Source organism: Fundulus heteroclitus, chromosome 18 (genome assembly GCF_011125445.2).
Source record: "Fundulus heteroclitus isolate FHET01 chromosome 18, MU-UCD_Fhet_4.1, whole genome shotgun sequence".
Classification (NCBI taxonomy): domain Eukaryota; kingdom Metazoa; phylum Chordata; class Actinopteri; order Cyprinodontiformes; family Fundulidae; genus Fundulus; species Fundulus heteroclitus.
Window position 1 is genome coordinate 33,847,853 of NC_046378.1, and position 16,481 is coordinate 33,864,333.

The 16,481-nt window shown below is 39.2% G+C and overlaps 1 protein-coding gene across 1 annotated transcript in view; it reads left to right on the forward strand.

Moving 5' to 3' along the window:
* Positions 1–14,753, forward strand: part of zmp:0000001236 (mastermind-like protein 2) — a 65,431-nt gene extending 50,678 nt beyond the window's left edge. Inside the window, exons 3-5 of the mRNA XM_012875247.3 lie at positions 12,884–13,048; positions 13,128–13,236; positions 13,329–14,753. Of these exons, the coding sequence (XP_012730701.2) occupies positions 12,884–13,048; positions 13,128–13,236; positions 13,329–14,173 (1,119 nt within the window). The 3' untranslated portion in view covers positions 14,174–14,753. The remainder of the gene's footprint in view (positions 1–12,883; positions 13,049–13,127; positions 13,237–13,328) is intronic.
* Positions 14,754–16,481: the final 1,728 nt, after the last annotated feature.

The following is a 16,481-nucleotide window of genomic DNA, read 5'->3' on the forward strand; positions in this document are numbered from 1 at the left end:
AGATTTAAACTGTCCCTTCTTTCATTTTATGCGCCAGCACTATCTGCAACTGTCTTTGTGTGAAATGATAATGGGAGCCGCACAAGAGAGCTCTTGTAAACTGTGCAGATCAAGTGAAGTGCCTGAGCGACTGGGGGAGGATAGGATAAGGAGTAGGAAAGGAAGGAGTAAACAAGGTGGAAGACAAACACCTTATCGAGCTTTAACACTGTTCATCTACTATGTTTTTCAATCAATCAACCAGCCCCTTTCATTTAACTTTGTGCACCTTAAGGTGTTTTACAGGATTCAACGTAGACTTCCACCCTAACTAATAATCAAAAAAAGTAACACATAAAATTGTTAAAATTATACAAGAAAATCTGTGGAAATGCCCAAAAGCTGTTTAAATACATGTTATCATAGAACTGACATGAGCAGGGCGGTTGTTGAGGAAACATTTTCCTACACTTTCTACTCTTAATAAAATAAAATACTGAAAAATTATAAATCGGAATATCTAATAAAGACAGAAAATACCTTTGTAAATAACAAATGTAAGTGGTTTTTTATCCTAAAAAGATATTTAAAAAATAATCAGGATAGCATTGTTATTTGTTTGCTAAATGTCAGAATATTGGAAGTAAAATAATTTGTTATCATAATAAGAATAAAATACAGTTTATTTATCGGCACCTTTAAAAGTTTCTCAACATTATCTTACATTATGAACAAAACATAAAAGCAGCATAATTAATAACACAAAAAATACTATAAAACTACTTGATAAAATACACATAAAATGTGGTGAAAGGTCCATTATGGTATTTGGGATGCATTATGTGGGATAGGCATGTTTAAACAGATGGGAGTTGAGACGGGTCTTGAATTTGGTTAGTGATGAAACTGTATGAAGGTCCAGAGACTCTGCATTCCCTCAGTTGAGGGGAAATGTGGCTGAAAGATCTTAGACCCGAAGTGGAAAGCTGGGCGGGAGGAGGTTATAGAAGTATGGCAAAGCTAGACCTTATTATACAGTGTGGCCAGTGAACGAGTTTTATCAAGTACCACCTCCAGATTCTTAACACTGAGTAAGAATATTGATGGATAAAGAAAAACAGCCAGATTTGGAAAGAGTAGATTTGGTACAAACAAGATTCTTCTTAATTTTGTTGCATTTGAGAAAGTTATGAGGAAAACAAATTTGAATATGCTGTAAACGGTTAAGGAGAGAAGGGTGAGGGAGTGTAGCTCTGGGCCTATTAGATTGATAGAGCTGAGTGTCATCTGCCTAACAGTGGACTTGGATGTCATGCTTTCTTAATGTATGGCCAAGAGGGGAGAAGATAGATTATGAAAAGTAACGGCCCCAGGACAGAGCCCTGGGGCATACCCCTTATGAAATAAGGTTGAGATTAGTGGTTCTTTTGCTGAACATAATGGATACGACCAGATACTGTATATGATGTGAAACAAGAAAGAACTACATTAGTACAACCCAGAGAGTTAAGAAGGGTATAATGCAAGAGGGTGTCAAAAGTCGCTGTCAAGTCAAGAAGAATTAGAATAAAAAGAAGTCCAGAATCCGCTGCCACTAAAAGTTAATTTTTCATTTTCACCAGAGCTGTTTTTCTTTTTTGTGCTGCGTAATGGACGACAACCAGACTAGAACAGTTCATAAAGAGATTTATTAGTCAGAAGACAGTGAACCTGTAAAGGTACTTTTCCCCCCAAGATTTTTGACACAAAAGGACAATTTCAAATAGATCTGCAGTTGTCTATGTAATTTGGATCTAGACAGGGTTTTTTTTTAGGATTGTTGTAATTATTGCTGTATTGAGGAGTTCTGGAAAAACCCAGTCTGACTAAAAAACATGTAAAAGCCATGTTGGTCCACAGGGAGAAACGTAGTATTGTCACTCCTCTATACGTTTCACTTCTATTTGGCCAATTAATTTACATTGGCTTGCAATCATGTCATGTGACTGTCAAGTTTCTCAAAGGCGAAAATAGGACATCGTTTATGTTCCCCGTACTTTATGTGGAAAAGACAACATTTAAACAAAGCAACTGTGTTTATATGCATTTTAATGATATTTCTATCGAGAAGTATGCATAATATTGTCATAATCTTCGTTCAGGGAAGGTAGACAAACTTTTATTATTAGTTTTACCAAAGAGTTTAGTACGTTCTCAAAAAGACGTGAGACAGTTACGTCTTATACCATTGCTACGGTGGTTGCTGTGTATGCAGGATTCTATGTCACCAACTTGCGCTGAGATTCTGTTACATAAGAAACAACATGTACAACAAAAAATATGCAGTTATATGCATTGTGATGCCATCTCTAGCGAAAAGTATGCATGACATTTATAATTTTATTCAGGAAAAGTAGAAAATCTATTTATTATAATTAAATTTATTTATAATTTGTTAGTTTTGCAAAAGATTTCAGTGTGTTTTTTAGAAAAACGTGAAGTGGTCACATTGCTATGGTAGTTGCTATGGACATAGCCATTTACATTACCAACGTGCACAACATCTCCGTACATAAAAATCAATATTTAAGGAAGACATTGCAGTTGTATACATTTTTGCTGACATCTCTAGCAAAAAGATGCATATTATATTTATATTCTTCATTCAGGGAAGGAATACAATCTTTCATTAATTAGTTTTAAAAAAAGATTTCAGTGACACATGTAGGGCTGAGTTTGGTGATGTAGAACAGTGTCCATAACGTAAGGAAACATAACCGCCTAAAATCTTCGGTCAAACTAATAAAGGAAAGACTGTCTATCTTTCCTGAACTAAGATTATGAAAATAATATGCATATTTTCCGCTAGAAATGTCATCAGCTGAGGAGAGTTTAGAAAAATGTTTTAGATGTCTACACTATGTATTTGCGATGTAGAAAGTCATAAAAATAAGGAAATGCCATTGAATGACAAAGGTGAGTCCAAACCTTTGACTGGTAGTGTAAGTAGGTGAAGAATATTTTCATTTTTATCATCAAGGAAGTCCATAAATCTATTACAGAGGGAGGTGGAGAGCAATTGAGAACAAAATGTCTCAGTGGGATGCAATACATTGTTAAATGTGGAGGAAAGAGTGTTTCGTTCAGCAAACTGGATGACAGTAGCAAAGTAATGAGTTTTTGCATTGAAAACGGCAGCTTTATATTTGAGTAGATTGTTGCAGTACATCTCCTTGTGAATAGCAAATCCACTTTTCCTCCACAGGTGTTCTAAGCGGTACCACTCTGTTTTAATTTTGTGTAGTTCTTGTGTATACCGGGGTAGAGTAAAGGAAACAGTCTGTGCTTTTAATGTAGCCAGGGTGTCCAAAATGTTATAGGGGTCATGGTTGTATTTATATACCAGGATATTATTTTTGTTGTTAACTTCTTTTTCAGAAAGTTACCTATACATTTAAATAAAATGTAGGGAAAGGCAAATATTATGATGGTATGGCTTTGTATGATTCTGATTGCTAATTCACAAAATCTGAGGTAATAAAAGGCACACATTTGAATTTATTTTAAGACAACACCTTAAACACACTGTTTCCTTGTGTGACATCATGGAATCTAAAGGAATCAGCAAAGATACCAGGGGGAGAATCGTGGACCTCCACAAGCTGGTTTATCTTTAGGTGCAATTTCCAGATGCCTTAAGGTGACACGTACATCTGTTTAATCCTAACTGTTATAGTTAAGCTTAAACTCAATGGGAACATACAGCAAAAGAGGTGAAACGGCTCCAAAAGACATTAGAATCTGTCAGTGTAGACCACACATGAGTAGGATAAGAAATATATTGTAAAATGATTTTAGAAATAACTGTAAAACTAAAAGAGACATGTATACAAATATAGTTAAATATAGAGTCATTTTCCGAAAATGTAAGTAAGAAACGTAAGTCCCTTTCATGAATAACTGCGAATGCGCAACACCATCTTACCTGCTCTTCCACTCTTCAGGTGGATCGTGTGAAAAAATCAACTCTAGTCTTAGTTACAACATGGATTCTGTTCCTCCCCTTTCTTTCACCAGCCCTGGGACCTTGATTTCATAATAAAATGCAAATGTCCATTAGAAAAGAGGACTTTTGACCACAGAGCAACAGCACAGTTCATTCTCCTCCTTAGCATAGGTAACACACTTCTGATATAGTCTCTGGTTCAGGAGTGGTCTGACACAACAAATGTAACTTTTGTATCCCATGTATAGGATTAGTGTGCACATAATGGAGCTTGATGCGCTGACTCCAGCCTCATTCCTTTGTTTGTGAAGCTCCCCCAAGTTCTTGAATGGATATTGCTTGACAATCGTCTCAAGGCTGCGATTATCCCAGCTGTTGGAGAGCTTTTTTCCTACCACACTTTTTCCTTTCACTCAATTTTCCATGAATATGCTATAACTTTTTCACAATATTCTCAATTTCAAGACACTGAAGTTCAAGATTTTATTATCTCTAAGCCATAATCACAATTACTAGAACTAAAGTATTGCAATTCTTCACTCTACAGTGATCCTATATAATGTACGAGTTTCACATTCTAAAATGAGTGACAATCAATCTTGATCTTTTTCACAATGCTCACATTTTTTAACTGTACTTGCATTAAAAAAAAATCCCTATATATCTTAAAAGATCAAAACAGAAAACGGAAACCATTTTACAGTTATCTTCGCCCATTAGCTTGACTTTCATTTAAGTTCATATATTTATTGGTATGATTTTTGCTCCAAATTTACAGCAAAGTGTAGATAGGAGCTGGAAACCGTTATCCCAACCAACACGCTGTGGGATTCCAGCAATACAGCCATAGCGAGTCTTTTTACCAGCATGTCAGAGCAGCCAGAGGCAGGATATTCAGTTTGACCTGATTTTTAAAATGTAGCAGCCTTGTGTGCGGCGAGAGCTAAAAGAGAGACGCACAGAGAAGCTCTTTCTATTTTATGACATTTCCATCTCGCCGACAACAACAACAGCAGCTGCTGTTGCTTGCCGCTCGTGCTGACACTGCTTAATGCTTGGCTGGGACAATATGAGGAGACCTGTCAACCGAGCGTCAACGGCAACGACTCTGACTGCAGTCAGAGATGTCTTGGATCTCTGCGATTTTGGTTTCATTGGACAATGCAGATCCATACTGGTGTAAACAACAAATCTCTGAGAAGCTATTCCGTCTTAATAATCATTAAAAAAAAATGCCTCTGGTTTTAATGGCATCAAAAAAGCCTGCCTAATAACGCTCTAGTATTACCTTTCTCGGCTTCTGATACTGCAGCCAGCCCAGGTTCATTACAAGCTAAGCTAGACCCCAGTAGATTTTATACACATAAGAATTTTGTAATGTGAGCATCAGAACTTCTTATTTACCACTTATAACATGCCACTGCTTCAGAACTTTCATTAGTGCTACGTGGTAATGACCCAATATTAACCCTATTTAATCTCCTGTCACGAGGTTTGCAATGTTTAGAGACGCAGTATTCTCTGTTTTTAACAGATGGAGATTTATTCGCCTCACCATGCAGAATACCTTGGTTGGCTCCAACAGACAGCAGCTGGGTCTACATTCTGATCAATTCTACCACTTTTCGAAACACTCATGGAGCTTTTAACTTTCATCTTTAGATGGGAAGTAGACCCTTAAATGGGGGGAAAAAAAGAGACAATGATGTCATAACTGAAGTATTTACCCCGTCCTCAGGCAGTCGTACTGAGTCCTTCATCCCAGTTTGCAGTTGGCGCATCAGAAATAACACACATACTTCTAAAGGTTTTAGTGTTTTGGGAAATGCCCTTAGGATAACACATGCTTAACATGCATTTCTCGACACGCCAGCGTACATGGTAATGATAGGAAACAGGATGACAGCCGCAGCAAAAGAAAACATGCATGATATCAGGAAGGTAATTGGCCTCTGCATGGTTCATCTGTGGGTCCAGTTTTTAGAGTCCTGAAGGTTCATTAAATTATTCAAATGATTCTACACACACATAATCACGATGGGGATATACAGGAATGAAGCTATTCAAGAAGATGACAAGTTAGAGTTAAAAACATATGCATCATTGTGAGAACAACAGCAAATTACTTTGTAGAGTGGTAAGAGTTGTTATCCATACTTTGAAAATAAAGGAAAAAAAGGCAGATAACAGTTTGCAAATGCAAATTTGCTGCCATGTCCTGTGGTCTGATAAAAAATAAAAGGGAAGTGTGTGGCCATAGTGGCCACTGGTACATATGGAGAAAGAAGGGATAGTCTTTCAAACCTGAAAAAAAAAAAAATACCCAAAATGTATCGGGGTGGCAGCACCATGTGTTTCTACAGGGAGGATTTGGGAAGACTGGGGCAGAGCTGAAAAGATGTCTGAACATCTTTTAAAGGCTATTCTACCAAATTCAATAGAACTATATGGAAACTTTTAAATTTGAAGAAAGTTAAATGAAATATTTATTATATATAATATTATACTGACATTTAGCAAATAGAAAAAAAGATATTATTTCAGTAATCTTTTTTTTTCCTTCTTCTTCTTCTTTCTGCCACAGCAGATCACCTGCCTCCATCTCACCCCTTCCTTTGCCTCTCCAATGGTTACACCAGCATTCTCCATGTTCTTCGTCACTATGTCCATAAATTCTCTCTGGGCTCCTCCTCTTTTCCTCCTCCCCGGCGGCTCCACCTCCAACATCCTCTTTCCACTGTCTTCTCAGTACATGTCCAAATAAGCTCAATCCTGTCTCTCCAACTTTATCTCCAAGCTGCCCAACCTTAGCTGTTCCTCTGATCTATCTCACCTAAAAACAGGCAATATTTATTCAGATTTAATGTCAGAAAGTGAGAAAGAAATTTGGTTGTGTCTTTTTAAACAGTATATGTAAATATCTGGTTTCCACTTTTAAACTAAGCCTGGTGGTTAGATCACATATTCACGACATACAGGTAACAAAGTGGGAAGCATTATGATGACAAAGGAGAAAGTTAAGAGCAATAAAAAAAAATGGATTTATTCCAACCAATATTGATATTCAAAATCACGTTTACCCTAATGCCATGTAGCCTTAGATGAATATACAGAATGGTAATGTTTTAATGCTCCCAAGCTGAAATAATTCCATAACAAGGCACATAAATAAAGACTAATGCTTGAAAAATGGTTAAAAAAGCAATAATGAATTGATTTTGATGAACTAGGAAAAAACGCAGATTTTTCCAAAGCCCCTTGTATGACCTCAGGACTTTAACATAGTGATGTTATGAGTATGCGCTGAAGTTCAAAGGGGATAAAGTTTCTGGGACATCTTCCCCTAGGACTCGGTGTTTTTCATGAGCTTTTGTGTTTTGAACAAATTATGCAAACACAGTGTGCATATTAAAGTTGAAAAAGTAACAGAAAACAAACAAGAGCTGCATTATAATTTTAGAACGTCTGTTTAAAAATGCAGATAATAGAGTTTGTTTGACGCAGTCAGTTGGGACAGGGTTAAAAATCCAGCTAATGAGGAGGGGACGACTCATAGAGGAGGGGAAAAAAGGCGAAATCTCTTCCCACAGAGAGCTGAATCGGTAATGCCAAGGAAATAAAAGTCCTGAAAGATCAACTTGATCCGTCTGTGTAACACTAGTGACCAGCAGTGGGCTTCCTTGCACTGAAGAAATCTGTGGATCTTTATTTTAACTTACACCTAATGGTGTTTATTTAAAACTTTAAAGTTATATGATTTCTAAAATTCAGTTTCTGGATGATCTTACATATTTGTACTGTTGCTGTGCCTATTAATAAGGAGAGAAACTTTACCAAGTTACATGAGAGCAGGGCTGCTAAAAGGTAGTAAAATGTCGCCCTAAGCAGAGTTAAAACTGGGGGCTCTCCTCATGTTGAAATCCACCACCACTAGTCATCATAACACTGCTAACAACTCATTTGATTTATTCATATTTCACCATCTACAATGTTCACTTAACGATACTAGTTATGCAGGTGACAAGTGAGCCGTTAATTGAGAAAATATTTGCCATTTTAGTCATTATATATTTATCCATCCATTATCTAACACATCTATCCTTGTGGGGTCACGTTAGGTGCTGGTGCCTATCTCCAGCTGTCAATGGTGCAAGGTACACCCTGGACAGGTTGCCAGTCTTTAATTAATAAGATAATTGGATAATGATAAGGAATTTGGACGATTTTAAGAATTTACTCTTTTTTTTAATTGCCTTGAGGCATCAGGTGTTTTGAATTGACGCTACATAAATAAACTGATTTAAATAGAGTAGAAGGTGAAAGCTGTATATTAATTACTCATCTTGTTAATTTGGCAATAGTTTATTTTAAACAACTGTTTACCACAGAGGGGGTGGTGTATTTGCGTGCTTGCAAAGAAACACCTAAATTATTATTAAGGATTTACCTGACCCGAACATGCAAATAGAGTGCATAGATAAAGAATTATGAGTAAATTAGGGCTTTTGAGGTAACTCTAAAAGCTGTCTAGATTTTTATTTGTGTTTGTCAGTTCTAGAGAATCATTTCTAGTTTTAAAGACTTTTTTTTCTGAAATTTTCATTTTAGAAAATGTATGGGAAAATTCAAAACCTTTCATATATTTAAGCCCCTATTATAGCTAAACATTTACAAGTTAAATGTACTTTATTTATATAGCACTTCAACAAGTTATGAGGACCCCGAAGAGCTTTGCACTGCTTTCAGTCATATGTTGGCCCATATTCTGACAGGCAAGTTAGAAACTCAAGAGGCCATTTTTTGTATTTTTTATTTTTCTGATCAGTGAATGGACCACAATGTGCACTACTAGGTCATGCTAACAATCACACTCTTTGGTGTAAACTCTGTTACTGAACGAAACAGACTTACTGTGCAATTAGAACAATCACTGAGATATATGAACCATTGTAAAAGGAGGCTGCTTCTCATTTGACAAGTCTAAAATTTGTTTGGCTGGGAGAGAGTCAGAATTTCACCCGATAACAGGAAGGCGGAACATATTAGGGCAAAGCCGATCTGTTTTGAAGTTCTTACAGAGAGATTTGAAGCAGTTCATCACTTCTTGTCTCCCCGGTAAAAATAGGACTAGCTAGTTGCTTTTACAAAGTGCTAAAATGGGAAAAACAACAGAACAGGCCACTCAAGTGAATGCGTTTTGATCTTTATAAGCCAGGAAATTGCTACAAAAAAAAACAGATAGTTGCCAAAAACCGGTCCATATGGACAGTCATTTGTATTACTGAAAACCTTTAAGACTATTGGAACCTTTACAAACAGGGAGGGACTAAAAGCCATTGTAAACTTTCCATCTAGCACAATTGGGAGGGTAGAAAGTGTGGGAAATAAATCTTCAATGCAAAAATCTTCAAATACAAAACATGTTTTTAAAAATAATTTTTTAAAACAGTACCAATGAATTTGGGGTTGGGGGAGATTTTACACATTGAATATGATTGCAGATCAGTAATGCTTTTCATACCTCCTTCCTGTTCACCTTTTCCCCCAACCGCCCATTGGAGCATAGCAGTAGCTAGGTTTAAGGGGTTACTCGCAGTAAATAAAGATTCCTAAACATTTTGCCAGTGATCATGTGGCACCACATCCTTCAGCAGGAATGAGAGGGCCCACCGGGTTGAGCCTGCAGGTCACTCTGGCAGCGCTGTGAAGGGAGTACTTGTTTCCTGGGAAAAGGGAGCAGCGGCCAAGTCCAGATGCCGAGGCCCTCCCCGGGGACAGCATCCTGAGACCAGACTGGAGGAAGTGCAGTGTGAGAGCAAGCGAGGGCCCGGGCCCTGGATCACAGTCAACTGCCTGCACAGCCGCAGGATGGGAGGCTAAATCACTCGGCTCCCTTGCTCTCGAGCCTGAGCCACATGTGGTATTCATTTAAAACAAGCTTGAGAAGAATAAAAATGGTGGTGGTAGGGGGTGGGGGGGGGGGGGGTGTACGGAAAACAGCTTTATGACACGTCAGGATTAAAGGATTACTCAGTTGAGCTAAAAACACCCCTTCTTTGGATATTTACTCCCAACAAAGGTGGAGTGAGCCCTTTCCAGCTTGTTTGTGATGGCCGCCAGTTGTTCCACAGCCACAGAGTGAATCAAGAGCTCCGAGGGGGAAGGAAAGATCTGTTTAGATGTTTCACTCAACGTCATTGCCGGCCTTGATTTACTGTGTGGGTAAAAGTAAGTCAGAGACGGAGAACATGTGAAATGCTCTGTAACTCATGATGAGTTCACCCCCCCCCCCCCCCCCCCCACCCCCGTTCTCTAATCTGAGTTTTTACTTCTCACAATTTTAGGTCACTCATTTAGATTCGCTCAAATGCACTCATGCAGTGAAAATACATAAACACTCTTTTTTTTTTTTTTTTTTTTTTTTTTCTTTTGGGGATAACAAAAAGTCACCACCCTGTGGTTGCATATTTACTGCTAAAAATGTCCTCTAATAGCTTTTTTCCAAATGCGCTGTTGGATTTCTAATCCATTTCACCCTGGGAAACATTTTAAGTCAACACAATGACTGACACAGTACACACAAACGTGTGTTGACTTGGATTTAGCGCACATTAACCTCCTTCGTGAGCAATGTGAGGGTGTCCTCACATTGCGAGCCCTACGCTGTGTTCACTTGGTGGAGCCTATTGTGGATGGCCTGTACAGATGGCTGCAAACGAAGGGCTCGTGGCAATGCGAAGTGCAAGAAAACACAAGATCTCAAACACGGGTGACGCCGACGGCTTATCTGCAAAAACACACGAGGAGGAGTTTTGGATGTCTCAATTAAATCCGAGTGTGGCAGGATACAACATTTTAATCAGCGTCACGAGCCAAAACGGATTTGCAGAGGATGGAATGTGTCCCTGCCAAACGCACGCAGTGATCAGTAAAGGAGAGCTTATTAAATGGAGGTGGTCACGGCGCTGGCGCTTAACTTCCCATCGGCACACATTTCCTGCTGTCTCAGGGATTCTTTCCACTCTCTTTAGACACAATTATCAAGGGAGCGGCAGGCCTTGAGGAGGACGCTCTCTTTCCAAAAAAGCCTCTCTCACTCTCTCTGAGTCTCCCTTTCTCATCTGCAGGGGGAGTAGCCTGGAACACATTCTGGAGACTGAAGAGCATCTTTCACCCAGATATCTCATAGCTTGTAGAATTTCGCCCTCTAGTGGCAAATGATATATATATATATATATATTTTTATTATTGTTTTGTTTGACATGTTTCAAGATTCACAGTAGGATGTGAACGCTCTATATACACACCTGCATTTCAATTAATTGGAATATAATGAAAAAAGGTAATTCAGGGATTGCTGCAAAGCCATGGACAATTCAGACGACTGTTCCTGTGGCCCTACGCTTCTTCAGGAGCAGTGAATGCTGCTTGTCAAGACTTGATGTAATCTACTGGGTTCCCTTTAATAGGACTTTTTTTTTACCAATCTGTATAATCTGATTGAATTTGACTTTGTAAAGTGCCTTGAGATGACATGTTTCATGAATTGGCGCTATATAAATAAAAATTGAATTGAATTTAGGTATTTCAATTCAAAAAGGTAAATTCATTTTCTAGATTTATTACAAAAAGAAAAAAAAATACCCAAAGGTTAATTCATGTTCAGTTTGCTGGTTATGATTTACAAATAAATAAACCCAAAATTCTGTCTCTAAATAAATTATAATAATATACATATTACATATAAAAAAATAGATATTTTAATGCATTTTGTTGTTTACATTATGCCCCACTCTATCATGAGGAAGACTGCTCCTTTAAAAATTGTCCAGCAGATACTGACAACCTCAGCAGGTAGGGTAAAACACAAACAGCATCTGCTAAGGAAGATGGCTGTTGGCGGGCCGTTGTATTCAGGCCTATTAATGGAAAGTGCATTGGAAGAAGAACGTGTCTTAGGAAAGAAATGCACAACATCTATTTTGGATTTGGGGGAGTTTCACAAGATTTGGATTGTAGGTGGAGTCAGTACTTCAAGAGGCACCCCACAATGTCTCCATGACACGGGCTACAACAGCTCAATAGTCCAAAGTCTGTATTTCATTTGTAATAAAGGTCCCAGCTTCTGGTGTAAAAGTGTTGAGGCCCAGAATATGCAGTCTGGTATGATATAGAGTAATGTCATCTACAGGTGCTGGTCCACTCTGTTTTATCAAGTCCAAAGCCAGCGCAGCCATCTTCCAGGACATTTTGGAGCGCCTCATGATTTTCTATGCTCACAAGCTTTGTGCAAATTCTGATGCATTTTTCTGAAAGCACTTGGCACCTGCCCATTCGGCCAAAAGTACCAACACCTGGTCTAATGACCGTAAAGGCCATCGCTGTGTTTGACTGGCAGACGGACCTAAACCCCTTTGAGAATCTATAAAGTATTTTTAAAGTGAAGATGAGAGACACCAGGGACAACAATGGGGGCGAGATGAAGGCCACTGTTAAACAACCTGGACTTCCCTTACTCCTCAGCAGATCCACAGGCTGATCACAACCACACCATGGCTACACTGATTCTGTGACTCATGCAAAAGGAGCCCCAACCGACTATTGAGTTCATATAACGTATAAACTGCATGGATACATTTCTTTTTATTGGTCTTTAACATTCAAATGTTATGAGAAACTAAATGTTGGGTTTTTATTATTAGCTGTAAGCCATGATCGGCAAAATGAATAGAAATATCCACTTGAAATATATCACTGTGCAATGCATCTTTACAATGAAATTCACTTTTTAGGTCGAATGGGGGGGGGGGGGAATCACTGTACAATGACGTTCTCATTTATTCAGATTCTCCTCAAATAAGGGTATTCCTGATATTTTATGAAACATAATAAAATCTAATTCCTATTTCCTTTGCATAGGCTGTGCCTGCTGGACCGAGGCTGCCCACCAGTGGAAGCTTAGGAGTCCTACCGGCCCAATCCCAACCACCGCCGTCTGCGCCTAGCAGCCAGCAGAAGGGCCCGGTCAGAGGTCAGCTGATGCAAAGACAGGTTAACCAGCAGCAGCCTCCCATCAGCAACACAGTAAGCTGCGTTCAGAGCTCAACTTTTCAGCATCAGTTAAGCATCTGCTATACATCTCGCACTTTTCCCTCCGTTTCAGGACAAAGATAATACACGGGATCAGTTCAGCCGACATCTCACAAGACCGCCCCCTGACTACAAGCAGTCGAGAAGCTTGGTGGGGATTCAGCAAGGGAACATCTTTTCAGGTATCCCCCGTCCTTGAGATTAAATGTATTCAGCAATAGCTTACATCCTGGCAGGTGATGCTAAAAGTGACCAGTTTTTAATGTCTCTTTAGGTCAAAACCAGGTGCAGTCTCCCAGCAATGGTCCTGAAAATAACCTACAGCCCATATCTTGCCAGCTCTCAAGCGGACCTTCTTCAAAGATGAGCCCCCTACCCTCGGATCGCAGGTTCGGCATAAGGCCCGAGTGCCATCCGAATTCTTGCATTGGCCAGTTCCAGCAGCAAAACAGTCATAATCGTATGGGACTGAATCCAAGTAAGCCTAGGTCCCTGGGACCAAACGCACAGTGGAAATCCTTTGGGATGAACAATTTAGCAGGCGTGCAACACCAGAGGGCAACAGCTGACTTACATTCCTCCGGGGTGCCGGTACAGAGTCGAGGAGGCTCGATGACAAATGTCAGCCTGGGCTGGGGGTCAGCCAACAAGCAAGTGCCAACTGGACCCGCCGTCCGCCGCCTGCCCAACCCGCTGCAGTCGCAGGGCGCACAAGACCTGCCGAACCACCCATACCAGCAGAGGAACGTCGGCCCGCCCAACCAGGTGGCACCAGACGTCGGGATGCTCCCCATGAACCCGTTAATAGGAGAAGCAGGCCAAGCCAGGCCGAGTCAGGCCATGATGAGCTGTCCGTCCCCGCTGGGAAACCTGAGCCAGGCTTCTCCTGAACAAAGGGTACCAGCAGCTGGTTTTCCAGATGCCAGTCCCAGCTCAAGCAGCTACCAGAACAACAGATCCAACCGTCTGACCTTCGATTTCCTCCCCGAAGGGGACAACACAGTCCCAGGAATCAATGCCGACTCAGACTTTATTGACTCTCTGCTGAAGTCGGGTTCTGGGAATGACGACTGGATGAAAGACATAAACCTGGATGAGATTCTGGGAAGTCACTCATAAATGTAGAGTACAGGTTGCAGAATGTGGACTTGCAGCTCCGATTATAGAGTATATATCTGTAATGTAGAAGGGATACAATTTGTAAGTAATGTTCAAAAAAATTTTATAAATCCAAATTAATTGTTATTCATGTATACAGATTTTTTTTTTTTTTTTGTATTTACTGTGAAAAAAAAATTATGTTTTTGTTCTCGGTATATATTTGTCTCCGGTATAAAAACCCCAAGAAATTTTTTGTGGACTGTATTTCATGCATTAGTGCTGTTGTTATAAAGTAAAAAAATACACACTGTGAAAACAAAATACTTGCTGTGTTACTTTTAAAGTCACTTTGTGTTTAAGTTTCTTAATCCACATTTCGCATGTTATAGTATTTACCCTCTGATAATTTGCCACACACTGAATTTTCCAAAACAAACCTTTCCTGTTACTGTTCGGACATCTTCATCTGTGGTAGTTTCAAATGCTGTTTAAAATAATGTAACCCTTATTTTTCTCATGTGATATTTAATACTCAGAATAGCAATTAGGCAGTATAATACATGTAATTAATAAAAAAAATATTTGAATAAAGTCTTAATTTTGTTTTTCTTTAAGAAGACTTGTTAAATATAGGTCTGTCACACTATACTGTTGTATTACTCCCTGACCTGTAAAATAAAAAAAATAGAACATATAGGACAACATCAAGTAAAATATTGCAGTCTAATGAAATTAAAGAACAGGTTGTCTATCAGTCTGCTAGGGTTATAAATCCATTCCTAAGGCTTTGGGACTCCACAATGAGAGCCATGATCTACAGACTGGAGAAAAGATGGAGGAGTGATGAACCCTGGTAGGCCGAGTCCAGCCTGACGAAATTACTCCCTAGAGTCTACCGATTAATCATCCAGGAGGTCACAAATCCACTCGGGACAATGTCTGACAAACTGCAGGCATCACTGTCCTCAGGTAACGTCGGTGTTCATGACTGAACGAAAAAAAGAAATGGCTAGGGCAAAAAAAAAAAGGTATCCATGGGATAGTTCTGGGGTGAAAACCCCCTGCTAACAGAACATGAAGGTCTGGCTCACATTTTCCTAAAAGAAGACAAGAAATGTCTCCATTGTCCCACAATGGGGAAATTCAGGCGTGACCGTGGCAAAGACGCAAACAGAGTTGCACACAATTTCTAGTGATGAAAAAAACAAGCTAATCTAATTTACAGTTAGTTCTAAAGCAACAGAGGATGAGATTTTTCTGAAAGGACAAAAATAAAAGCAAGTCGGACATCCAACTCCGCCCACTTTCCAACCCCGCCCCATTCCACGGTCTGCAGCCTTCTCACGGCAGTTGTTATAATTTCAGTTCCTATTTCCACCACTAGATGTAGCTGTGGCACTGTTGACGTCATGGAGAAATTTCATTTGAAACTTTTATTTTTAAGTGCCCTGTTTTCTTCTTTTGTAACATTTTATAGCATTTATGAAAGAAAGTATGCAATAATATGTATATTTCCGACAAAGTTGATTTTGTTTAGTTTAAGAGCACGGTGACGTAACTTCCGGGTTTTCGTCAATCTCAACAGACACTGACGCAAACGGACCCGATTTTGTGCCGTTGAAGAGCAATTAAGACGAGAAAAAAAAGTGTTTTCAAGCTTACTGGTTTGTCCACTAGCAGGCCAAAGTGGTATGTTTATTCTGTGTTTTGTAAATTGTTTATTCTTTATAAGTTGAAACAACTAAGCTAATATTCTGTTCATCCTCATGTTTCATCAGTTCTACGGTGTAATTGTGTAAAACAAGACAAAAGACCACAGTAAACATCAGTCAAAGTCTCTTGTCTTGTGTGTGAACAAGCTGGCAAAAATAGAACACTATGCAGCCCAGGAGAAGGCATCGAGACCGTATGGATCAAAGCAAGAGACACCGCACACGTGCAAAGGGAAGTAGCAGTTGTCTGGACAAATGCATAGAAAGAAGCAAGCTTGTGCTGTCTCAACACGTGAGTATGTGAAGCTAGACAGCCAGCGAACAATATGAGAAAAAAAAAGTTCTCCACACAAGGCTTGCTTTTCCTGAGTTCTCTGAAGAACCTTTATTCATAAATTTGGTTTTATGTAACTGAAATATCCCGAAGAAAAACTAATTGCGGACTAATACCCATGTCTGAATATCACCAGCACATTCCACAATCAGCTAGCTTGGCTTTAACACAAATATATTGGTGAGACATTTTGCTATTCTTTACCCAAAAATAGTTTCAAAACATATTTAAGTGCTTTCTGAACAAAGTAATAAAGATAAATATTTCCCAAGGTGAAAGC